The following is a 25,238-nucleotide window of genomic DNA, read 5'->3' on the forward strand; positions in this document are numbered from 1 at the left end:
AATTTACGTGTAGTAATGAACAGCTTATAGTCAAAATCATCATGTCAGTGAGTCGCATATCGGTCATTGTTAGGTCGTGTCGGCCGTTCCATATCAAAATTCGGTGCACATTGCCAATTTCTTTCATAACTTCCGAAATGCCCTGTGTTATTATTTTGTGGCTGTTCCGTATTTCTGTGTCCCTCTTCCCGTATTGGGGCGTGAGTATCCTCTGAAATACGTAATTCTTGTATTACCTGTGTCAGCTGATCTTGTACTTCCCGGATTTCTCTTTTGTACTGTGTATTGATTTGATTTTGATTCTGTTTGAATTTTCTAATTTGTTCATACTCTTCTGTGTCAGTGAAGGCTACAGGTCTTGTGTCATTCAGATCATCATCTACCTTTGTAGATAAGTTAGTAACCTGATCCGAAAGTTCGGCTACTTTCTCCGATAGTGAACACATTTCCTCAGTGTGTTTTTCTGAACCAAGTTTCAGAGTGTCCATTTGTGTTGAAATCGAATCTACTGTGTCCTTTAAGTTTTCCTGAGTTTTTGCAAGTTGCTTAACCGAATCGGTAGATGCAACTGAGTCAATTTTAGCCCACAAGGTCTCATGATTTTCATGAACAATGGTTTGCAGTTCTTTTATGGCTGCCTCGTGATTCTGTAATGCATTTTCATGCCGCGAAAAAATAGGTTGAAAATGCTCACAAATTTGTGTTTTTACGTCATTACAGACTTTTTGACATTTCGATTCAATGTTATGTAACTCAGTAGTTAAATCTTCACGTGTTTGTTCAAGTGTGGTGTCTAACTTTTGAAGATTTTGTTCCATTGTGTCTAACTGTTGCTGTGTTTGTCTGTGGTGTTGTTCCATTGTGTCTAACTGTTGCTGTGTTTGTCTCTGGTGTTGTTCCATTGTGTCTAACTTTTTTAGATTTTGTTCCACTGTGTCTAACTTTTGAAGCTTTTGCTGTGTTTGTCCCATTTGTTGTATTAATTGTAATAACAATGCATTGGTGTCTGAAACATGTTCCTCAGTGCCTTTCGGCAGTGAATTTACACCGGAAACATTCACATTTTGACAAGCAGAAAATGTGTCTTGACTTATTTGAGAAAACGGTGAGGATCCAAAACCTGAATCTACAGTATTTGCGAGATCGTGTCGTGTCATTTCGGCTTCCTGAGGCGAGCTGTTGCCGACCGATCGATCGATAATGCTTCCCTCTTCACTAATTGTTTCACTATCCACGCCATTGTTTGACGCCCGCTCCATTTCCCTGTGCACAGTTACCAAATTACTACTTTGAACATTAGTTAATTCATTACTCTGCGGCGCTGATAAGCTACGCTCGTCGTCACTATTATTTCTCAGTTTAGTTTGGAGCCTAGTGTTACGTTTTTCACACGCCATAATTGTCACAATATTTCACACGATAATACAGAAAAGCACAATTTGAAGTGCAAAAATAGGAGAACACATTAACATAGCACTGAAAATAATATCTAGTTAATTGCAAGCGTAGATGCGAAATACTTGGTGCAAATCTACATGCATGCCACAACTGTTTTACTGTACAACAATGAAAGGCTACAACTACAAAGGAGATTCTCTCTACAATTACGCGCTAGCAATAAACAAAAGCTACACTAAATACACAAACTACAAGAAAAAATCAGAAGATTCCAGTGAGGTATCCTCGGCTAAGGGTCGACATATGAAACGTCCCCTTTGAACAATTATACATGACTGTGCTTAAACTGACACACAATATTTTGTTAGCGCAACGCAATCTGACTTTCAAAATTCCCTACAAAAGAATGGCCCTGACTAACATTAAACTATACCTTTCACAAATCACTTACCTCACAAAAATCTTCGCTACTCAAGCTACTGCAATACAGCGAGCGCCACTACTGCCAGCTAAATAAAAGATTCAAACTATGGAAGGCACTAACTACTGATAGGGATAGTTAGCAAATGAAAGATATTAATAGAGAACAAACAATGTATTAACCCTGATATCATCATATATAAATATAGCAGTTCATGACAAATTTCAAAACTCCGCCATCTCTCTCCCCACATCCACCACTGCTGGCGGCTCACCTCCAACTGCGCAACGCTACGCGCTGTTCACAGCCAGCTGCCTAACACTACAATGGCGAGTATTACAACAATGCAAAGCAGACACAGACTGCCCACAGCACAGCCAGTGATTTTCATACAGAGGTGGCGTTACCAATAAAAAAACCTAAACAGCAGTTTCCATGAATGGGCTATAGTGTAATAGCTGTTCTGCGCACGTCTAAATAAGTGTCAATACATTTCATATGGAAGCTTTTGTCGGCATCTGAAAGCGAATTAACATGTATTCTTAAGCTAGAAGGCAAGATGTCACCTTAGAAGGAAAAAAAACTGAATGTAAAAACGCAAACTGTTAGAAAACGTACAGTGAAAATCATTACTTGCAATTTGTTTATAGTGGCCTGCTTAGGCTTAAGATTAGACAAAATTCAATTTGAGGCCATTCGTTTAAGGCATCTCGCACTGCATCGCTTAACAATACTTAAGCTCCGTCCACAACACGTAACATTGTAATTTTAATATGTCAAAATGGCCTGAATTGCTCGTACTTTCAAATAGTGGCTGAAAAAATTTAATCACTGTTACCATATCACTACGACGTGTCGGTCGCTAATACTAGTCAATTACTAGACCGCCAATTTACTTTTATTCGCCGTTGCTTTGTGTCTTCGTGGAACAACTCACCATTAAGGTGACGAATCATTGGCAACACGGAGTACACTTAATGACCACTAGAACGCACCTGTTGTCAATATCCACAGAGAAATCGAGCCAGCCCATCGATAGCAATCTTACCCTACCTGTACGCAAGGCAAAAAGTACGATGTAATCGGCAAAATGAAAGTGTTCCAGGCTTGCACCACTAATAAATTCATGGTGCCGCAGAATTATCGCCACTTACTTTTGATGTACCTCTTACAAAAATAAGTCGATCTTGTGATTGCTAACTTCTTTGAAAATGTAGAATCTGTATAACACATGCTTGCACAAACGTTCAGAGGGGGACGGTATGTGTCGAATATAACGTGCTGCGAATGTAATTTGAGCAGTCGGTTTTTTCTCCATGGCTCTCCAGGTCAAATACATCAGTAAGTAATATATATATATATATATATATATATATATATATATATATATATATATTGTGTGTGTGTGTGTGTGTGTGTGTAAGGGAGGAGAGGGGCTGTTTGAAATTTCCAATCAATCTCGAAGAGTTAATGTGGGGGTATTCTCAAGTTACCTTGCAGTCATAGCTTTTATGACGAGACGACGAAAAATGCGTTTAATATAGCGCGAACGTAAGCTCCAGGCTACGCTGCAGATTAGTCTGTTAGCAGAACATTTATTTCGCATACATATTCGTTATCTTCGACAATTCACAACCAGATTCTCACCTTCCAACATAACCTAGACTTCCGGCTACGCTACAGACGTCTCTTATCACACCCAAGATTTCAGGGTCAGGGAGTTGCGGGAGGGGGCCTCTACTCCCACACACTAGCCGTACGCAGTTTTGTTCATATACATATGTCCAAATAATTGCAGTGATTTTGGCAGATATCTGTGAATTTAATATTAAAATGGGCATTTACACAAAGTAAAATACTGTTGTCCTTTGAAATGCAGAAAATTGATGAAGTATATAAGCACAGCATTTCACTATACTCAACTGGATTACAGGAAGTGAGTAATATATGAGTAAGATTGTTGCAGGGAGAGAGTGTTTGGAAAGGATGTGGCCTGAAATCGTAGTTGGAGGACCCTGAGTCAAGTTTGTGCAAAGGCAGGGGGAAAAAATAGGGGAGAGGGGGAGCTTAGGTGGAGAGGAAGAGGAATATTCTCCTACACCTGGAAGGAAGGGTAGATTTCAAGGAGGATTTCGTGTTCACGTTGGAAGATGTGGAATAGGATATGGAGAAAGTCTAGTTGTGAAGTTGGGCGCATGTGTTGGTAATCTCTACGCAGAATCCAAGGGTTGGAAATCAAGGATGAAAACGGTGGGGTGCTTGGCGTCCAGTTGAGGGAATTGTAGCACATCCGAATGTTATCAGTGTGTGTGTGTGTGTGTGTGTGTGTGTGTGTGTGTGTGTGTGGCGGGGTGGGGGGGGGGGGCGTAATTTATGAGTTCATACGGGATCCTAGGGAGGAAGAGGAGTAAACAGGTATGAGACGTAATGCAGAGTGCATGGCGTTCAGGGATTTTATAGAGAGAGATAGAATTTTTGTTGAACTAAAATCCATGCGACATTGACATAAGAGAAGATTTGTCGCATTATGGCTTTTTTGGCGTGAAATATGGACAGGTTAGTAGTTCTAGTCTATCATGAGCTTTATGTTGAATGGTTCGTAAGGGCAGTTTGTATGTTCGTTTACGGTCGTGAGTTAGTCCAAGGTATGTTGGTGTGTTCTTTAATTGGATAGAATATTTCTTCATGGTGAGGTAGAAGTGACGCGGAGGGTTAGTTCTGCGATTTATTGCGTAACTATTGGAAGGACCGATCCTGTGAACCACTGGTTGCATCAGGAGATAAATTGGTTGACATCGATTTGAAGAGATCGTTGTGATGTCCAGAGGGTGACGTATGTCTCATCTATTAAAAAAGGATTCATTAGGTTAACAGTTCAAGCAGTTCTAATGGTAGAGGGCCTGCGGGACGTCGCGGAGTCGAATCGTGGTCGGACTGCGGAAACTTTCAAGACTGCCTATAATCTAGCCTTTACCTCTCAGCCATATGAGGAGTTGCAAGGATCGAAACGCGTTCAGATTCCACGTTAAACTTTAGGTTCCCTTTCCAGCTGGATAAATGGGATAGATGAGGGACAAGCAAGTAGGTGAAGTGGCGTCCAATTGAAAGAATTGCCTTCGTCCATTGAGGCCCATGAAATTAAAATTAGCTCAAGCAAAGGAATTTAGGCGTGGGCAACAGTTCCACTATATTCTATTGTTGCTCACCAGGGATAAATTAGATTTTAGGCCATCTTCAACCTGAGTGCGAGAATGAACGTGCAGGTAGACGCCTCCATTACCAAAGTGATTTGTGAGCTCCCAGAAACAATCACACGGTACCTCGTTAAAGTGATCTACGAACGCACACCCCTCCAACACACCTACTGCACAGATTTTGTTTCGAAATATCGGTATGCGTGAAACTGCTGCGTTAGCGTTATTAGATATGCTCGAATATTGTATAGAAGAGTATGGATTCAAGGGCGCTTAACATGTTGAAAAGAGAGCCTTAAAATTTTCAATTTCTTGTGGACAAAATAGCAAAAACATTTGGAAAAATAATCATAATTTTAACATTTGGACAATTGATCATAATTTTAACTCCTCATTTATGTTAAATACTTTATTCCTGGCAAGGAATTGATCTCTGATACCTGAATATCACAGTCAGTATCTTCCAGATGTGCTATGCACGTATGAGCAGTTAAGATTCTCAGAGTCTGACTTAATTGCTACCATACCTTCCAAATTCATCTCGACAACTTCAACGTAATAGGTGCAGACAGACACTGCCTCTTGTTGAGGTAAACGTCTGCAGAGATTTTTATTCCAATCCAAGCCTTAGAACCAAAGACTTAGGGCAGCGCTTGTAACCACTGATGCGCCGTTTGCTAAAATTTTATTGCAATAAAAAAAAATTGCAGCAGAATCAAAAAATATTTTAAGTAGATCTTTAACGCCCTGGTGCTTTGAAAGAGAATGTTTTCATAGCTCCCATTTTCTGATGCAAAAACCCACCAGGTACTTGCGCGTCAGAAACATCTATCCCAGCCGGCCGAAGTAGCCGTGCGGTTAAAGGCGTTGCAGTCTGGAACCGCAAGACCGCTACGGTCGCAGGTTCGAATCCTGCCTCGGGCATGGATGTTTGTGATGTCCTTAGGTTAGTTAGGTTTAACTAGTTCTAAGTTCTAGGGGACTAATGACCTCAGCAGTTGAGTCCCATAGTGCTCAGAGCCATTTGAACCTCTATCCCAATATGGAGTCTGAGTGCTTAGGTTTTCGACAACGACAGTGCGTTGACTCACATTTTTCACAGCCTTCGTGATACTGGTCGTTTTATAATTTGCCGTCCACAGTCTAAAATGCTTCAGAACGATAAATTTTTCGTTCTGACCGGAAAAACTTGTGCCGCACTGACATTTGTGTCCAGTGTACTCTAGTACTGGGTAATGCGAGAACTGAGAAGTTTTAGATTCCAACGAGTTCTCGAAGACAACTCTAGCATTCGAAAAGCACATCTGATAAGAAGACTTACAACTGTATTTTGTGGGTAGACTCGTGTCAGCAGCATCCCAGACCACAAGGGGAACAGTTAGTGGTGCACAAAGTACACACTGTAAAGAGGCGTACGGAGTGTGTGTGTGTATGAAGATGTGGTTTGGTTACATTCGTAAAGCCGGTCGTTCTGGCCGACTGGTTCTAGGCGCTTCAGTCCGGAACCGCGCTGCTGCTACGGTAGCAGGTTCGAATCCTGCCTCGGGCGTGGATGTGTATGCTGTCCTCAGGTTAGTTGGGTGTAAGTGGTTCTAAGTCTAGGGGACTGATGACCTCAGATGCTAAGTCCCATAGTGCTCACAGCCATTTGAACAATTTTTTTTTCATTCGTAAAATTTCCCAGATCTTGGCTGTGTATTCGTTTCCCTTCGTTTCCATCCGCTTCTTACTATGGGAATTCGGGTGACAACTCTCACTTGTTTACTTGTTGCACAAGAGAAACAGAGACAGAGACAGAGACAGAGACAGAGACAGAGACAGAGAGAGAGAGAGAGAGAGAGAGAGAGAACGGGGGATGATAGGAGTGTAGTCGCTAACATGATAAGAAGGGGTGAGGGAGGAGGGGCTAAATTTAATAATATCCAGGTATCAGTTACTAACTGCGCCTCGTTTTTTCACTATAACAAGCTGAAATATCAATTTAATTTTACGGAATAGTTTCATTCAAGCCGTTTGAAAAGACTGGATATCGAAGTAAACACATTAATCAAGGAAACATTTTTCTGTTTTTATACGAAAGGTATATGTTTATTGAAAAACTGCTTTCAGAAGCATATATGGCTTCACTTTATGTACATAAAACAATATTCTTTAGAGATGCAGCAGATGACACTGAATCTAACATTATAGACGCAGGCGCGTAAGACAGCACGCGGAAATCGATAACTCAGGAGTAGGCCTACTACAGCCAGTGCGCGAATGAAGTCTGGTGTGCCCCTAGCCGTTAGGCTGCACTTGCAACCGACCTCTGATGTGTTTTCTATTCCATTTGCTTCTATAAAACGGGTATTTTGATTCTTTGAAGTTCATGATTGTGGCCATCATTACTGCTACGAGAAGTGTTTCTTAGTCTTCTCAATAAACGCAATGGTTTTCAACAGTCCTGGAAAGAGAAAAGTTCAAATTTTTATGCATTCAATGTGAGCACTATGTGCTACATGACAAATGTCAGAATGATGGGTCATTTTCTGCCACACACGATGCAGCGATGTCTCAGGCGCAGACTTTAAAGAGCATCAGGTAAGGAGGGGGGGGGGGGGGGGTATAAAAACGCGGTCCTTACGTAACCCCACAGATAAGTCACAAGGTGTGGGATCTGGAGACTTGAGAGGCTACCGGCGATGAAGTTCACCTTCTGATTCTCCTCTTCCAATCCAACGTCTTGAAATGGTGTGATTCAGGTAACGTCCGACGTGCTTACTCTAAGGCCGCGTTTTTACCCCCCCAACCCCCCCCCCCCCCTCCACACACGCACACGCACACATCGTGCCTGACACTCCTGAAAGTCGGCAAGATTGCATTGTTGACGCTGTGAATAGGATAACTAGAGACAGTTGCTTCATGTATGGCAGGAAATGAACCACCGTTTTGATATTTGTCGTGTAGCTCATGGTGCTCACGTTCAATGCATAAAAATTTGAACTTTTCTCTTTTCAGGAACGTTGGAATCGTGTTCATAGCTTTCGTAGTTTAGTAGCAATAAATGTTTGAAATCTGTTCCTTCTTTTTGAATAGCCCTGTATTTTAATGCAACATTCTGCAAATTAATTATATGCATTTCAAAAAATGGTTCAAATGTCTCTGAGCACTATGGGACTTAACATCTATGGCCATCAGTCCCCTAGAACTTAGAACTACTTAAACCTAACTAACCTAAGGACAGCACACAACACCCAGTCATCACGAGGCAGAGAAAATCCCTGACACCAATTATATGCATTTAAACGACAGTTGTTTCACATGATATTTATATGCTTCAAAAATAATCTCATCATTAATCCAAAAGTTCTTAAAAAACTTTAAATTAACAGAATTAAAAATGTTTGAATTATCTTTTAATGAGATGTGTAGCACTGGTTCTATATTAGGCATTATGGAAGGAATCTGAATTCTTTTGACCTGTTCAACATCAAATCTGTCGCGATATGTAGCAACTTTTTGTCGACGCATAAGCTGAGAATACTGTATCGTAAATACAGCCTGAGAAATAGTCAGTATCCAGGGATATGACAGATACGGTCATTTGAAGAAAAAAAGGGTAATAAACATGGGCTCAAAAATGTATGCATTAAGACCTATAATCACTTGTTAATCTTCGCTAAATTGAAAGACATCTCTTCTGCTGAACAAATTTCCATAGCTCTTAAGGTACGCATTTCAGAGCCCAAGTTTAGTAGACTTTTTTGCTTCAAATTATCGTTCCTGTCATGCCACTGAATATTGATCGTTCCTCCTGGAATACCCTGAATATGTAGATGCAGGTGGTAAAAGTATCAACATCATCAATGGCGATAATTGAGAATATTCATATTTGAAGCTTCACCGACATTCCGCTATTACAGATTATTTGCGCGTTGTGCAATCGTTCCCTCACTGCCGAGTTTGACATCTGCAAGGTAGCCAGCCGGTCTCTGATCTACTGTCGGTGTCGCATTCGTTTCGAAAATTCAATTTACTTAGTGGAGGAGACGGTTAGTTGTTATTTTGTTTGTTTTCAACTTGGTAGAGACGCTACTTTATATTGTTATTTTTTAAGTTACACTACTGGCCATTAAAATTACTACACCACGAAGGTGACGTGCTGCAGACGCGAAATTTAACCGACAGGAAGAAAATGCTGTGATGTGCAAATGCAATATGCCTGGTGAAACGTTGTTGTGATGCCTCGTGTAAGGAGGAGAAATGCGTACCGTCACGTCTCCGACTTTGATAAAGGACGGATTGTAGCCTATCGCGATTGCGGTTTATCGTATCGCGACATTGCTGCTCGCGTCGGTCGAGGTCCAATGGCTGTTAGCAGAATATGGAATCGGTGGGTTCAGGAGGGTAATACGGAACGCCGTGCTGGATTCCAACGGCCTCGTATCACTAGCAGTCGAGATGACAGGCATCTTATCCGCACGGCTGTAACGGATCGTGCAGCCACGTCTCTATCTCCTGAGTCAACAGATGGGGACGTTTGCAAGACGTCAACCATCTGCACGAACAGTTCGACGACGTTTGCAGCAGCACGGACTACCAGCTCGGAGACCATGGCTGCGGTTACCCTTGACGCTGCATCACAGACAGGAGCGCCTGCGATGGTGTACTCAACGACGAACCTGGGTGCACGAATGGCAAAACGTAATTTTTTCTGATAAATCCAGGTTCTGTTTACAGCATCATGATGGTCGCATCCATGTTTGGCGACATCGCGGTGAACGCACATTGGAAGCGCGTATTCGTCGCCGCCATACTGGCGTATCACCCGGCGCGATGGTATGGGGTGCCATTGGTTACACGTCTCGGTCACCTCTTGTTCGCACTGGCGGCACTTTGAACAGTGGACGTTACATTTCAGATGTGTTACGACCCGTGGCTCTACCCTTCATTCGATCCCTGCGAAATCTTACATTTCAGCAGGATAATGCACGACCGCATATTGCAGGTCCTGTACGGGTCTTTCTGGATACAGAAAAATGTTCGACTGCTGCCCTGGCCAGCACATTCTCCAGATCTCTCACCAATTGAAAACGTCTGGTCAATGGTGGCCGAGCAACTGGCTCGTCACAATACGCCAGTCACTACTCATGATGAGCCGGCCGCGGTGGTCTAGCGGTTCTAGGCGCTCAGTCCGGAACCGCGGGACAGCTACGGTCGCAGGTTCGAATCCTGCCTCAGGCATGGATGTGTGTGATGTCCTTAGGTTAGTTAGGTTTAAGTAGTTCTAAGTTCTAGGCGACTGATGACCTCAGAAGTTAAGTCCCATAGTGCTCAGAGCCATTTGAACCATTTGAACTACTTATGATGAAATGTGGTATCATGTTGAAGCTGCAAGGGCAGCTGTACCTGTACACGCCATTCAAGCTCTGACTCAATGCCCAGACGTATCAAGGCCGTTATTACGGCCAGAGGGGGTTGTTGTGGGTATTAATTTCTCAGATCTATGCACCCAAATTGCGTGAAAATGTAATCACATGTCAGTTCTAGTATAATACATTTGTCCAATGAATATCCGTTAATCATCTGAATTTTTTTCTTTGTGTAGCAATTTTAATGGCCAGTAGTGTAGACAAGCCAAAGGTACCGCGGAACACAGTTTACGAAGCGTCGGTGCATTGACAAATTGCTTTTGCTGGGTTGTGGTGATGTGTGTGGTGTTCTGTGTTGCAGACAAGGTAAAGAAGAAGTACGGCGAGGGCGCGGTGGTGGCGACGCTGGAGCGCGGGCCCGCTGGCCTCGGCCTCAGCCTGGCGGGCCACAAGGACCGCAACAAGATGGCCGTGCTCGTCTGCGGCCTCAACCCCGCCGGCGCCGCCCACAAGAGCGGCTGCCTGCGCGTCGGCGACGAGATTCTCGAGGTCAGTGCACCACAGCGCCCAGCTAGGCCGCCGTGCTAGACATGTACGATTGTGTCTAGGCATAAACAGCCACTGGATGCTCTAGGAAGACAAACACACACACACACACACACACACACACACACACACACACACACACACGTGTTGTAACTGAAAGTTACTATTACTTCAGCCCAAACATCCACGGTAGCAGAAAACTGTAGAGTTCAATAAAATGAGTGGGGGAGATTCCATGGTGACTCACATTACATTTGAGGAGCGCCGGAACAAAACCCGATATATCCACAAAATAACTTTCAGCACAACGCGACATCAAGTGTTTTATGGTGTGTTTCTTCTTTTTATAGCTTGTGGAGCCATTTAGAAATCACTATTTGTTACTTTCTGTATTAACAGCAAAAGCGGATTTATCGGTTTTTGTTCCGGAGCTCCTCATTTTGAAATCGGTGTTTTATTATGTTGACTTGTTATCAATCTGTAACCCATATTTTCTTTTGTAAATCATCATTATAAATTGTGTTACTCAGGCAAAGATCTTCAAGTGTTATTTAAGCAGGTAAGAGCATTAAAATTAAAGAACAAGATAGTAATTTTATGGTGTGACTCATGTTACAAATTCGGGACATCCTATTCTTAATGTGCATTTTAGATCAAAAGTGTCCTCAAACTATTAGGAGTATGGATCTGGTTTTTATCACAGAAAAGGCATATTAGGGTGGCATTCAAATGACGGAGTTACAGATGAAACTTCCTGGCAGATTAGAACTGTGTGCCGGATCGAGACTCGAACTGAAAGGTTCGCAGAAGAGCTTCTGTAAAGCTTGGAAGGTAGGAGACGAGGTACTGGCAGAAGTAAAGCTGTGATGACGGGGCGTGAGTCGTGCTTGGGTAGCTCAGTTGGTAGAGCACTTGCCCGCGATAGGCAAAGGTCCCGAGTTCGAGTCTCGGTCCGGCAGACAGTTTTAATCTGCCAGGAAGTTTCATATCAGCGCACCCCCCGCTGTAGAGTGAAAATTTCATTCTACAGTTACAGATTTCTAAAAATATATATACCGTGTGAAATATTGTAATATACTGAAAAAGGCACGTGAGTATGTTAGGTGTCTCATGTGACTTGCTACTTCTTGTTGGAAAAACTTTTTTCCTGCAAGCAGAGAAATGAAAATATGACATTATGTGCCGAATAAGATAAACTTAACATTAACATTTCACTTCTCAAACACTATGAAAAATTATAAGAGCATGACGTCTGGGAAAATGAACTGCAAATTCAATTAAAAGTCAGAGAACTGATAATATCCTCTTGCATTCGTAACATGAAGTAGATGAGTTATAATTTCATCACATTTCACAGACCATTTCCAATAGTGACCAGCACACTTCATTGCACTGATTACCTAAGAATTTCCAAAAACTGAATTTATGTTATTTTATGTTAACCGGGGACCTAGAAACGACGGAGGGGCTCCGTCCCCGCCGCAGCCGCAGTGGTCCACAACCCCACGACGACTACCGCAGTCCACTTCACCCCTCCGTCGCCCCACACCGAACCACTCTTCAGGGTTATTGTGCGGTTCGGCCACCGGTGGACACCCCAGGGAACGTCTCATACCAGACGAGTTGTAACACCTATGTTTTCGCGGTAGAGTAATGGTGGTGTACGCGTACGTGGAGAACTTGTTTGCGCAGCAATCGCCGACATAGCGTAGCTGTGGCGGAATAAAGGGAACCAGCCCGCATTTGCCAAGGCAGATGGAAAACCGCCTAAAAACCATCCACAGACTGGTCGGATCACCGGACCTCGACACAAATCCGCCGTGCGGATTCGTGCAGGGGACCGATGCTCCGTCCCGCTCGGAAAGCCATGCGTTAGACCTCACGGCCAATCGGGCGGGCAAAACTGAATTTACTTCTTCAGCATTGAATTTACTGTCATATACTACTTTGTACCAGTTTCCAATTGTCACAGTTTCTAAAATTTGTGCAGTATGATGATCTAATGCAGCAAAACTCTTTGGAGACAGCAGATATGTTTATAGTACTCCTTTTTTGTGCTGAAAGTAGTGAAAGCTTTTTATGTTTGATACTGAAGGTGCTGAAGAAAATATTTGAGCCAGATTAAGTTTCACATTGATTCTTTGAATTTCATCAATAGACACATGAAAACCCTGCATAGTTGTGGTACTTGCAGCTACCCGAACGAAAGTTGATGCATCACCTACTATGAATTTTCGCTTTTTTTACTGCATTCCCCACTAGCCGTTCTGGAACTGCACCAATTCTATCTACGGCTCGTTTACCATGGGATGTAGCAAATAAGTTCCGATAGATTTCCACATTATGAAATGATTGAAATTGAAGTACAGCAGCAGTAATATTTGTTTTTAAATTGTGATGCAGGTCCATCTGACCATTCTTAAACTACATTCACATTTTTAGCTACAGTTGACAGTACCTTGCTAATGTAAGCAATTGCAACACTAACTACGGCTTTATCCAGAGCACTATGTGATTTATACGGTGACAAACTTGCTTTACTAGGTTGCTGATCTTTCATCTTATGTTGCTATGTTTTCTAACTTTCTCCCTATTTTTAGCTCTTCTTTCTTCTAGTAACAGTCCTTGCTGCTTCCAGATGCTTCTTCTTAAATTGTTCATATTTTCCTTCAATCTTTAACTTTTCCCTCCTCCTACTCTGTCTTTCTGCTGCTGCTAATGGCATCCTCTTCTTCTAATCTTAAAATAATACAACTGTGGCTTAAATTACGTGAATCACGTTACGCATTTAATTTTATGTTTTTACAATATTGGCTGAAATTAGGAAATTTTTAGTAGTGATATTAGCTACACATTCACACTAAGAAGTAAATTACTGAGCAAGATAACGTTATCTCTAATATCTCTCTTGGTATAAAAACTTAACTACACTCCTGGAAATTGAAATAAGAACACCGTGAATTCATTGTCCCAGGAAGGGGAAACTTTATTGACACATTCCTGGGGTCAGCTACATCACATGATCACACTGACAGAACCACAGGCACATAGACACAGGCAACAGAGCATGCACAATGTCGGCACTAGTACAGTGTATATCCACCTTTCGCAGCAATGCAGGCTGCTATTCTCCCATGGAGACGATCGTAGAGATGCTGGATGTAGTCCTGTGGAACGGCTTGCCATGCCATTTCCATCTGGCGCCTCAGTTGGACCAGCGTTCGTGCTGGACGTACAGACCGCGTGAGACGACGCTTCATCCAGTCCCAAACATGCTCGATGGGGGACAGATCCGGAGATCTTGCTGGCCAGGGCAGTTGACTTACACCTTCTAGAGCACGTTGGGTGGCACGGGATACATGCGGACGTGCATTGTCCTGTTGGAACAGCAAGTTCCCTTGCCGGTCTAGGAATGGTAGAACGATGGGTTCGATGACGGTTTGGATGTACCGTGCACTATTCAGTGTCCCCTCGACGATCACCAGTGGTGTACGGCCAGTGTAGGAGATCGCTCCCCACACCATGATGCCGGGTGTTGGCCCTGTGTGCCTCGGTCGTATGCAGTCCTGATTGTGGCGCTCACCTGCACGGCGCCAAACACGCATACGACCATCATTGGCACCAAGGCAGAAGCGACTCTCATCGCTGAAGACGACACGTCTCCATTCGTCCCTCCATTCACGCCTGTCGCGACACCACTGGAGGCGGGCTGCACGATGTTGGGGCGTGAGCGGAAGACGGCCTAACGGTGTGCGGGACCGTAGCCCAGCTTCATGGAGACGGTTGCGAATGGTCCTCGCCGATACCCCAGGAGCAACAGTGTCCCTAATTTGCTGGTAAGTGGCGGTGCGGTCCCCTACGGCACTGCGTAGGATCCTACGGTCTTGGCGTGCATCCGTGCGTCGCTGCGGTCTGGTCCCAGGTCGATGGGCACGTGCACCTTCCGCCGACCACTGGCGACAACATCGATGTATTGTGGAGACCTCACGCCCCACGTGTTGAGCAATTCGGCGGTACGTCCACCCGGCCTCCCGCATGCCCACTATACGCCCTCGCTCAAAGTCCGTCAACTGCACATACGGTTCACGTCCACGCTGTCGCGGCATGCTACCAGTGTTAAAGACTGCGATGGAGCTCCGTATGCCACAGCAAACTGGCTGACACTGACGGCGGCGGTGCACAAATGCTGCGCAGCTAGCGCCATTCGACGGCCAACACCGCGGTTCCTGGTGTGTCCGCTGTGCCGTGCGTGTGATCATTGCTTGTACAGCCCTCTCGCAGTGTCCGGAGCAAGTATGGTGGGTCTGACACACCGGTGTCAATGTGTTCTTTTTTCCATTTCCAGGAGTGTACATGAAAGTGACTCATGTTACATGAAAGTTCATGCTTTTATGTTATATTGTTTACCCCAACCTATAATTTACCTACTTCCGTTTTATACTGTTTATGCAATACATAAGGGTATGCAACAGTAATATAAATAATGATATGTTAATTCTTACCTCCCAATTAGTTGAAGTGAATGTCCAAAATCTCCAATAATTCACACTCTCATCACATGAAAAACATATGGCATTATAAAAATGGCTACAAATTGTGGAGGGTAAGCAATAATGGGTCACAAACTGTCGTTGCCGTACAGTAAAAAGTCCAGCCTTTTCAAAAAATATGTAAAAAGTACCAAATTTTAAACTTTTAAATATCGTAAGTGTGTCCTACTTTACATGGAATATCACAGTGGCAGTTTGCACACTAGTGCTATCAAATTATACACGTCCTTGGCAGGGTGGTAAAAACATTACTTAACTTCGGTAGTAGTTGGTACCAATCACTTGATGCCCTGTGCCTAGTACAGTGAAATCTAAATAATTTGCTGTCTCTTGGCATTCTATGATAGTTTCACTGTGTCTAAAAGTACTTATGGAGACACGAGTTCGACTGTCCTAGTTATATGTAAATAGCTATTGCGAAGTCGGAGTGTAGTGTCCTGAACGGAACTCGTGCAACTGTGCTACGTAGTGTAATTGTAGGAGATGTTAGCACTTGTCGGAATAGCCGAAGTGCAGGAACTGTTGGCGCTACAGGGGTTGAACTGAGAGCGTGTCCACAGTGTGCAGTGTGTCGTCTTTTCAGCGTGTCGGTGGAAGGATCTCCGTATCCGTCAGTACTAAGTGCAGTAAAGTAGTCCCCGGCTGACAGTGCTCTCTCTGCCTGCTGGCAGCACTATCCACGGACGAATACGATGCGCTGACGGACGTGACGGCGGAAGCAGGAGGCGGTCCCAAAGAGCAAGCGCCATCTGGAGACGACTGCTCGGCACTGAAAGGATGCCTGGTGAGCGATGTGCCTTTGTGGTGGCGGCCTCTCGTGCTTTCGTTGTGTACCTCTTGAGCCTTACACACACACACACACACACACACACACACACAGGTGTTCGCGCGCACGCTCGGACACGGACACAGAGGGTGTACCACCATCCCTCCTTTCGAACGGCCTAATCACTGGCGACTGCCTGTCAGTGTGTAACGCCTGCAGCAAGGCATTTATTACGAAATATCCAATCCAAATACGTCACCGGGTTTCCAATGACGTCGAATTTTCGAATGCCGGTGCGAAACCTTACTTACACACAAGTTACTTACAGATGTCTCGGCGTAAGTTGGTCCGTGATAGTTACTGTGGGCTGGGTGCAGCAGCCTTGGTGGCCTACATCAACTAGTGACGTGATGCGATTTTGTAAACGTCTCTATCGCAACGCCTTAGTGTTGTCACAACTCTGTAGACAGCTACTGTTTTCGCCCGCATCCGTTAGCACTTTGTGTTGTAACTGCGACCGGAACGGTCGCGGAGTTGAAGCGACGGAAAGCACGGCGGGACCCGCGGAGCGGCCCGCGAACAGCAACACAACGGGAGAGGACGGACACGACTAACGAAGGACAGAACGAACAACAAGATCGAAACAGCGCAGTCACAAGGAAACCTAACAACTACGTCCACTCGTTCACAGGACAAGAAAGTAAGTAAACTGTCTAACGCGAGGCGATGTGTCCGGAGACGTACGCAAATTAGACTGGCTGGCTGAGTAAGAGGCAGGCGCTTAAGTAGTCTATCGGGGACGCCGCTATTGGCCGCTGGAACCACGTGTTCCACTGTGGCGCCCTCACACTGAATGCAGGCCAGGAGGCGCGCGCCGCCACAGCTTACGGCGCGATGGTGCAGAGACCTCTAGGGGTCGTCAACGTGCATGACGTCTGGCGGGGATTCAAATTTCGTGGCGCACGCTACCAGACTTTCCAGTTGAAAGCTTACAACAACGCTACCAACTGTCAGGTAGCTTCGTACACCGTCTCGCCTATAGGCTGCAATGGTAGGTGGCATTAATTTGCATGAGCTAATTTGGGTGGGCGAATTAAGTCAGCGTTCAGCTCTCAATCCCCCTACCCCCTTGCTTTAGATTTCCCAGTGGCTGCCTGCCAAATACGTTTAACTTCACTTGTCAAAATTGCTTAGACTTTCAAAACACTGGTTAACAGAATTTTGACAGTTTGAAATGAGTTCGATTTCATGGTAAACCTATTTATCTGCATCTCATTTCGCCCAAACCACCACCCATCATTTATTTATTTTTTTTTTCTCACCAGACGTAGAGTCTTGTAAGTAAGGGAAAATACATCGCGCCTATACGAAAGTTAAAGAGATTTTTGTAGAAAATAGGGATGGCTATATCAATATCAACAGCTTAGACGGCTAGCAAGTAGTAAGCAAAGAAGAGAAGGGTGGAAAGAATGCATAGAGGGGATATACAAGGGAAATGAAATTGAAGACAATATTACATAAAGAAAAATGGAAGTAGATGAAGATCGGATAGGAGATGCGATACTGCAAGAAGAATTTAGCAGATCGCTGAAAGACCTTGATAGAAAAAAGGCGTCAGGAGTAGCCGACCTTGAGGAAGATCAGTTTGGCTTCCAGAGAACTGGGAGAAACTCCAGGAATACAGCCCCAACGACTCATCTTAGAAGAAAAGTAAAAGACAGATAAGAAGGCGAATAAACTTTGCGTACCATGGCTTAAGCTGCCGAAGGTTATCAATGGTTATAGCATTTGCAGATTTTGAGAAAGCTCTTGACAATGTTGACTGGAATACTCTATTTGAAACTCTGAAGGTAGCAGGTAGCGATAGATTAAATACAACTTGTACAGAAACCAAACTACTGTTAATAGGAGTCGAAAGGCGTGGAATAGAAGCATTGGTCGAGTAGGGAGTGAGACAAGATTGTAATCTATCCCCGATGTTAGTCTGTCTGTAGACTGAGCAAGCAGGAAATGAAACCAAAGAGAAATATGCAAAGGAAATTTAAGTTCAGGGAGAAGATATACAATCCTCGAGGTTTGCCATTGAAACTACAGTCTGAGATTCGTGATATGTTTTGACAACGTTATTTACGTTAAAGGTTGACGCACACAAAATGCACACCGGCTATGTCAAGAACAAGTGTTCTCAAGAAGCGAAATATGATAGTGTAGATTGAACATTAACCTAGCGCCCACTGCTTTGCTCACATAGACTGTATGGTCTGTATCGATTTTTGTTTTTGTTTTTCTGTAATCAAATAATTATGTTGTTCACAAAATGCAACACCTGTAAACTTTTCACGTTAAATAAGGCAAAAGAAACGTAATCTATTCTGAATATATTTATGGCCCAAAAGCGATTCTGGTAGCTGGAGTCAAAGATTTTTGTTAATCAAGCCTTTTGCGATATTAACGTGATACATCCACAGAAACTTCCAACCCTTAACACATATTTCTTTATATATAACTTAGCAATGAAATACCAATTTTCATAATTTAGTTTGAAAATTTTTTAATATAACAAAATATTTTCTTAAAAATTTTCGTTCCCTGTTTCACACTCTTGTAGACTGAATTTCCAAAAACAGTGAAACACATGTTTTTTATTTCTGACAGAGAAGCCAAATAAAAATTTACATAGTTAACTTTAAAAATGCTTTCATAATGAAATAATTTCATATAACTTTCCATCCTATATTTCTACATCTACATCCATACTCCGCAAGCCACCTGACGGTGTGTGGCGGAGGGTACTTTGAGTACTTCTATCGGTTCTCCCTTCTATTCCAGTCTCGTATTGTTCGTGGAAAGAAAGATTGTCGCTATTCCTCTGTATGGGCTCTGTGGGCTCTAATCTCTCTGATTTTATCTTCGTGGTCTCTTCGCGAGACATACGTAGGAGGGAGCAATATACTGCTTGACTCCTCGGTGAAGGTATGTTCTCGAAACTTCAACAAAAGCCCGTACCGAGCTACTGAGCGTCTCTCTTGCAAAGTCTTCCACTGGAGTTTATCTATCATTTCCGTAACGCTTTCGCGATTACTAAATGATCCTGTAACGAAGCGCGCTGCTCTCCATTGGATCTTCTCTATCTCTTCTATCAACCCTATCTGGTACCAATCCCACACTGGTGAGCAATATTCAAGCAGTGGGCGAACAAGTGTACTGTAACCTACTTCCTTTGTTTACGGATTGCATTTCCTTAGGATTCTTCCAATGAATCTCAGTCAGGCATCTGCTTTACCGACGATCAACTTTATATGATCATTCCATTTTAAATCACTCCTAATGCGTACTCCCAGATAATTTATGGAATTAACTGCTTCCAGTTGCTGACCTGCTATTTTGTAGCTAAATGATAAGGGATCTATCTTGCTATGTATTCGCAGCACATTACACTTGTCTACATTGAGATTCAATTGCTATTCCCTGCACCATGCGTCAATTCGCTGAACTGGTTAATGCTACTTCTTGTTTTCCAAGTTCCTTCGGTCAGCGTCCCTGCCATATCACTAGAGAAAGATGGACGACGATCTAGCACCGACCCACAGCCTAGTATCACTGTCATAAAGTAGGTGAGAAACATTTCCTGAGGGCCAGAAAAATGGAGCAGAGAAACAATTTCGACTCGCGTAGGTTTCTTGGCGCACGGACGTATTTGCCAGCACCAAGCAGGGGGAGGCAGGCGGGCGGCGTCCAGCACATGAATGGGACTCCCTTGCCGAGGGAGTACGTAAGCACGGTCCTAAGTGTACCCCCGAAAGAAAAAGTCAAAAGGCGTTAGGTTAGGAGACCTGAGGAGCCAAGGGAACAGACTCACACCATCTTCATCCCTACACCCAATCCAGCGATGCGAAATTTCGTCGTTTAGGTAGCGACGAATATCGATGCACCAATGAGAATGTGCCCAATCTTGTTCGGAGATGATGTTCCCTGTAGCAGGCATTTGTGGAGACAACCACAAATACAACACATCAGGTTAGGAGGTACCGCTCGCAGTCTTCTCACAGAAGAAAAATGGCCCATGGAGCTTCGTGCGTGACGTTACGCCGGAAACTTTAACCTTTGGCGAATCTCGTTCAAACGCCACAGTTGAATGAGGATGTTAAGCGCCCAGCACTTTCACATTGTGGCGATTAACCTTCCCAGATAAATTGAAGGTTGCTTCGTCGCTGGATATCGTCTTCGAGGTGAAATGCTCATCCAGAGCTTCCTTCATTGTGATGCAAAATTGAAGGGGCCGGCAACAATCTTTCGGTTTTAATTGCTGCACGAGCAGCAGAATGAAATGTTAATCGCTGTCGCAAAATCTTCCACAAAGTTTGCAGCATTTTGCCAAGTTCGTGGCTAGCGCGGACCCTAGATTTTTTTTGCACTGCGTACGAAACTTTCTCACTCACCTCGGTTGCGTATGGTACACTTGGTCGACAGGTACTTTTCTGTTTGCAGTGACAACCAATGTCCTTAAATTGTCGATAGCAAATCACATTGCTCTCTTTACACAGCAACTCGTTTCCGTAATTCCTTTTGGATGCGCTTTGCTTTGATGTAACAGATAAACATCTCGCATATTCCAGCACACAAAAACTCTTTTGTTGTTTTGTCGCCGTTTTGACGGGACTCTGCACACGTAACGTCAACTGGTGGGCACAATGTAATTTCGGTGACCTTACGGCTCTATTTGCATCAATCACATTCGTACACGCAGACTTTGGAAATATTAGAGCTCTGAAAACGAATGAATCATTTATAGGAGCCCTGTATGTGTTCATATGAAATGGTACAACATAAGAAATAAGAACAGTTACTTTGTAAAGCATTTTAACAAGTAATTCCTTACATGAGAAACAATTTACAATTTTCTGGTGGCGAAAAAGAGCGAACTGAGGAGTTCGCTTTATTGGTATAAAAATGATCTTGTCCTTCATTATAACCAACCATTTTTCATCTGCCACTGGGTGAAGGTCTTGTAATGGGACGATTCTTTAATTAGAAAGTAGACTCTCGATCCTGTAACTCTGTACGCATATCGTATAACTTTGCTCGGGCTGCTATGATCTGTCTTGCTCATACAACGTATCTGTTTACTGGAATCTGCACTGCAGAGACTCCCGCACTGTGTAGCCTATTGATCTAGCGCGACGGTAGGCCTCTAAGTCGCTGATTAAGCGGCAATCAAATTGAGGCGGCCGGGATCAATAGCAACACAATTAGACAGTGTACTCCTCATGGGAACACAATGGAAGTCGAAACACATCCCCCTTTAATTTTACCGAGCCTGGTGGTGCAGTGACTCAGGCACTGGTTTGGCATTCAGGAGGGCGGTGGTTGAAATCCCTATTCGGCCATCAGTTAAGGGTTTTCCAGGTTTTTCCTGAAATCGATTGAGGACTATGCTGGGATGTTTCTTTTGAAAAGGTGTTGTCCCCTATCTCTGATGATATCGTCATCTATGGGCGATGGAATGTTTAAAGCCAATACTCTTTCCTTTCCATTTAATTCGTCATTTATCGACAACATTCAGCTAGAACAGCCATATTAAACTAATTAATACATGCGTAGATCAAAACAAATTTAAAATGCTAGTGTACACTGATGAGCCGAAACAATATGACTGCTGCCCACCACGAGACTGAATGCCGCCTACTGGCGTTGTGGGCATGTGAAGCGGTAATAAAGGTATAGGACGGCCGTTGTGGCCGAGCGGTTCTAGGCGCTTCAGTCTGGAACCACGCGACCGCTACGGTCGCAGGTTCGAATCCTGCCTCGGGCATGGATGTGTGTGATGTCCTTAGGTTAGTTAGGTTTAAGTAGTTCTAAGTTCTAGGGGACTTGATGACCTCAGAAGTTAAGTCCCATAGTGCTCAGAGCCATTTGAACCATTTTTGAATAAAGGTCATGTCCTAGTTCATGAACCACGGTCAACGTATGAGTGGCCAAGTAAGTGGTTCCGACAGTCGGGATACCAGTTACCTTGGAATAAGGCTGGGCATCTCGGACATATTCTGAGTCTTGGTCACCTTTGTGCTCATACGGCAAAGACTACCAAATCCACCGGTTAGTCCCTCAGCCGTTAGGGGTAAAACCCAATGGGACTCGGGGCAAGTAAGGCTAGCAACCTGCTTCCCTGGTACTGTAAATATGATGCTGGCAACAATCAGAGCAAAATGCCTCGGACCTTTGGAGGTGACGGAGTCCCACCTCTAACTGACAAACCAGAGACTCCTAAGATACGACTTGGCAAACAAATGGTAATGAGATGGGGAGCTATTAATATCAATGGGGGCTACTCTTGGAAGAAGGCAGAGCTGGCAGAGGCTGCAAGTAAGATGGGGCTGGACGTTTTAGCTGTTAGTGACATTCGGGTAAGGGGTGAGAAAGAAGAAGAAGTGGGAGAATACAAGGTCTACTTGTCAGGAGTCAAAGCAGAAATAGCACAATGGGGTGTAGGGCTTTATATCAGGAAAGAAATGGAACCCAGCGTAGTTGCAATAAGGTATGTAAACGAACGACTGATGTGGATAGATTTGACAGTGTCTAGCAAGAAAATTAGGATTGTGTCAGTATATTCGCATTGTGAAGGGACTGATCAAGATAAGATGGATAGTTTTTATGAGGCACTCAGTGATGTAGTTGTTAGAGTAAAGGACAAGGACAGTGTTCTGCTCATGGGTGATTTTAACGCCAGGATTGGAAATCGAACAGAAGGGTATGAAAAGGTTATGGGTAAATTTGGAGAGGATATGGGGGCCAACAGGAACGGGCAGCAACTCTTGGATTTCTGTGCCAGTATTGGCTTAGTAATCACAAACTCCTTTTTTAAACATAAGAACATTCACCGGTATACTTGGGAAAGCAGGGGAACCAGATCTGTCATTGACTATATAATAACAGATCAGGAATTCAGGAAGGCTGTGAGGGACACACGTGTATTCAGGGGATTCTTTGATGACACTGATCATTATTTAATCTGCAGTGAAATTGGGATTGCGAGGCCGAAAGTGCAGGAGGTCAGGTCCATATGTAGGAGGATAAGAGTGGAGAAACTTCAGGATAAGGAAATCAGGCACAAGTACATAACAGCGATCTCAGAAAGGTACCAGTTAGTTGAATGTAGTCAATTACAGTCATTGGAAAAGGAATGGACAAGGTACAGGGACACAGTACTAGAAGTGGCTAAAGAATGTCTTGGAACAGTAGTGTGTAAAAGTAGGAGGAAGCAAACAGCTTGGTGGAATGACACAGCCAAGGCAGCCTGTAAAAGGAAAAAGAAGGCGTATAAAAAATGGCTACATACTAGAACTCAGGTAGACAGAGAAAGTTATGTTGAAGAAAGAAACAAAGCCAAACAGATAATTGCAGCATACAAGAAGAAATCTTGGGAAGACTTTGGAAACAGGTTGGAGACTTTGGGTCAAGCTGCTGGAAGACCATTCTGGAGTGTAATTAGCAATCTTCAAAAGGGAGGGAAGAAGGAAATGACAAGTATTTTGGACAGGTCAGGAAAACTGCTGGTGAATCCTGTGGATGCCTTGGGCAGATGGAGGGAATATTTTGAACAGTTGCTCAATGTAGGTGAAAATACGATCAGTAATGTTTCAGATTTCGAGGTAGAATGGGATAGGAATGATGATGGAAATAGGATCACGTTTGAGGAAGTGGAGAAAATGGTCAATAGATTGCAGTGCAATAAAGCAGCTGGGGTGGATGAAATTAAGTCGGAACTCATCAAGTACAGTGGAATGTCAGGTCTTAAATGGCTACACAGGATAATTGAAATGGCCTGGGAGTCGGGACAGGTTCCATCAGACTGGACAAAAGCAGTAATCACACCAATCTTTAAACATGGAAACAGAAAAGATTGTAACAACTACAGAGGGATCTCTTTAATCAGCGTTGTGGGTAAAATGTTCTCAGGTATTGTTGAAAGGAAAGTGCGAGTATTAGTTGAGGAGCAATTAGATGAAAATCAGTGTGGGTTTAGGCCTCTTAGAGGTTGTCAGGACCAGATCTTTAGCTTAAGACAAATAATGGAGAAGTGTTATGAGTGGAACAGGGAATTGTATCTATGCTTTATAGATCTAGAAAAGGCATATGACCGGGTTCCTAGGAGGACGTTATTGTCTGTTCTACGAGATTATGGAATAGGAGGCAAACTTTTGCAAGCAATTAAAGGTCTTTACATGGATAGTCAGGCAGCAGTTAGAGTTGACGGTAAACTGAGTTCATGGTTCAGAGTAGTTTCAGGGGTAAGACAAGGCTGCAACCTGTCTCCACTGTTGTTCATATTATTTATGGATCATATGTTGAAAACAATAGACTGGCTGGGTGAGATTAAGATATGTGAGCACAAAATAAGCAGTCTTGCATATGCGGATGACTTAGTTGTGATGGCAGATTCGATTGAAAGTTTGCAGAGTAATATTTCAGAGCTAGATCAGAAATGTAAGGACTATGGTATGAAGATTAGCATCTCCAAAACGAAAGTAATGTTCGTGGGAAAGAAATATAAACGGATTGAGTGCCAAATAGGAGGAACAAAGTTAGAACAGGTGGACGGTTTCAAGTACTTGGGATGCATATTCTCACAGGATGGCAACATAGTGAAAGAACTGGAAGCGAGGTGTAGTAAGGCTAATGCAGTGAGCGCTCAGCTACGATCTACTCTCTTCTGCAAGAAGGAAGTCAGTACCAAGACTAAGTTATCTGTGCACCGTTCAATCTTTCGACCAACTTTGTTGTATGGGAGCGAAAGCTGGGTGGATTCAAGTTACCTTATCAACAAGGTTGAGGTTACGGATATGAAAGTAGCTAGGATGATTGCAGGTACTAGTAGATGGGAACAATGGCAGGAGGGTGTCCACAATGAGGAAATCAAAGAAAAACTGGGAATGAACTCTATAGATGTAGCAGTCAGGGCGAACAGGCTTAGATGGTGGGGTCATGTTACACGCATGGGAGAAGCAAGATTAC

General features: G+C 43.6%; 1 protein-coding gene across 1 annotated transcript in view; it reads left to right on the forward strand.

Annotated features, from left to right (window-relative positions):
- LOC124795948 (multiple PDZ domain protein) overlaps positions 1–25,238 on the forward strand; it is a 1,551,599-nt gene that overhangs the window by 780,136 nt on the left and 746,225 nt on the right. Inside the window, exon 12 of the mRNA XM_047260028.1 lies at positions 10,726–10,913. Coding sequence (XP_047115984.1) covers positions 10,726–10,913 — 188 coding nt within the window. The remainder of the gene's footprint in view (positions 1–10,725; positions 10,914–25,238) is intronic.

This window comes from Schistocerca piceifrons, chromosome 4, assembly GCF_021461385.2.
Source record: "Schistocerca piceifrons isolate TAMUIC-IGC-003096 chromosome 4, iqSchPice1.1, whole genome shotgun sequence".
NCBI classification, from domain to species: Eukaryota; Metazoa; Arthropoda; class Insecta; order Orthoptera; family Acrididae; genus Schistocerca; species Schistocerca piceifrons.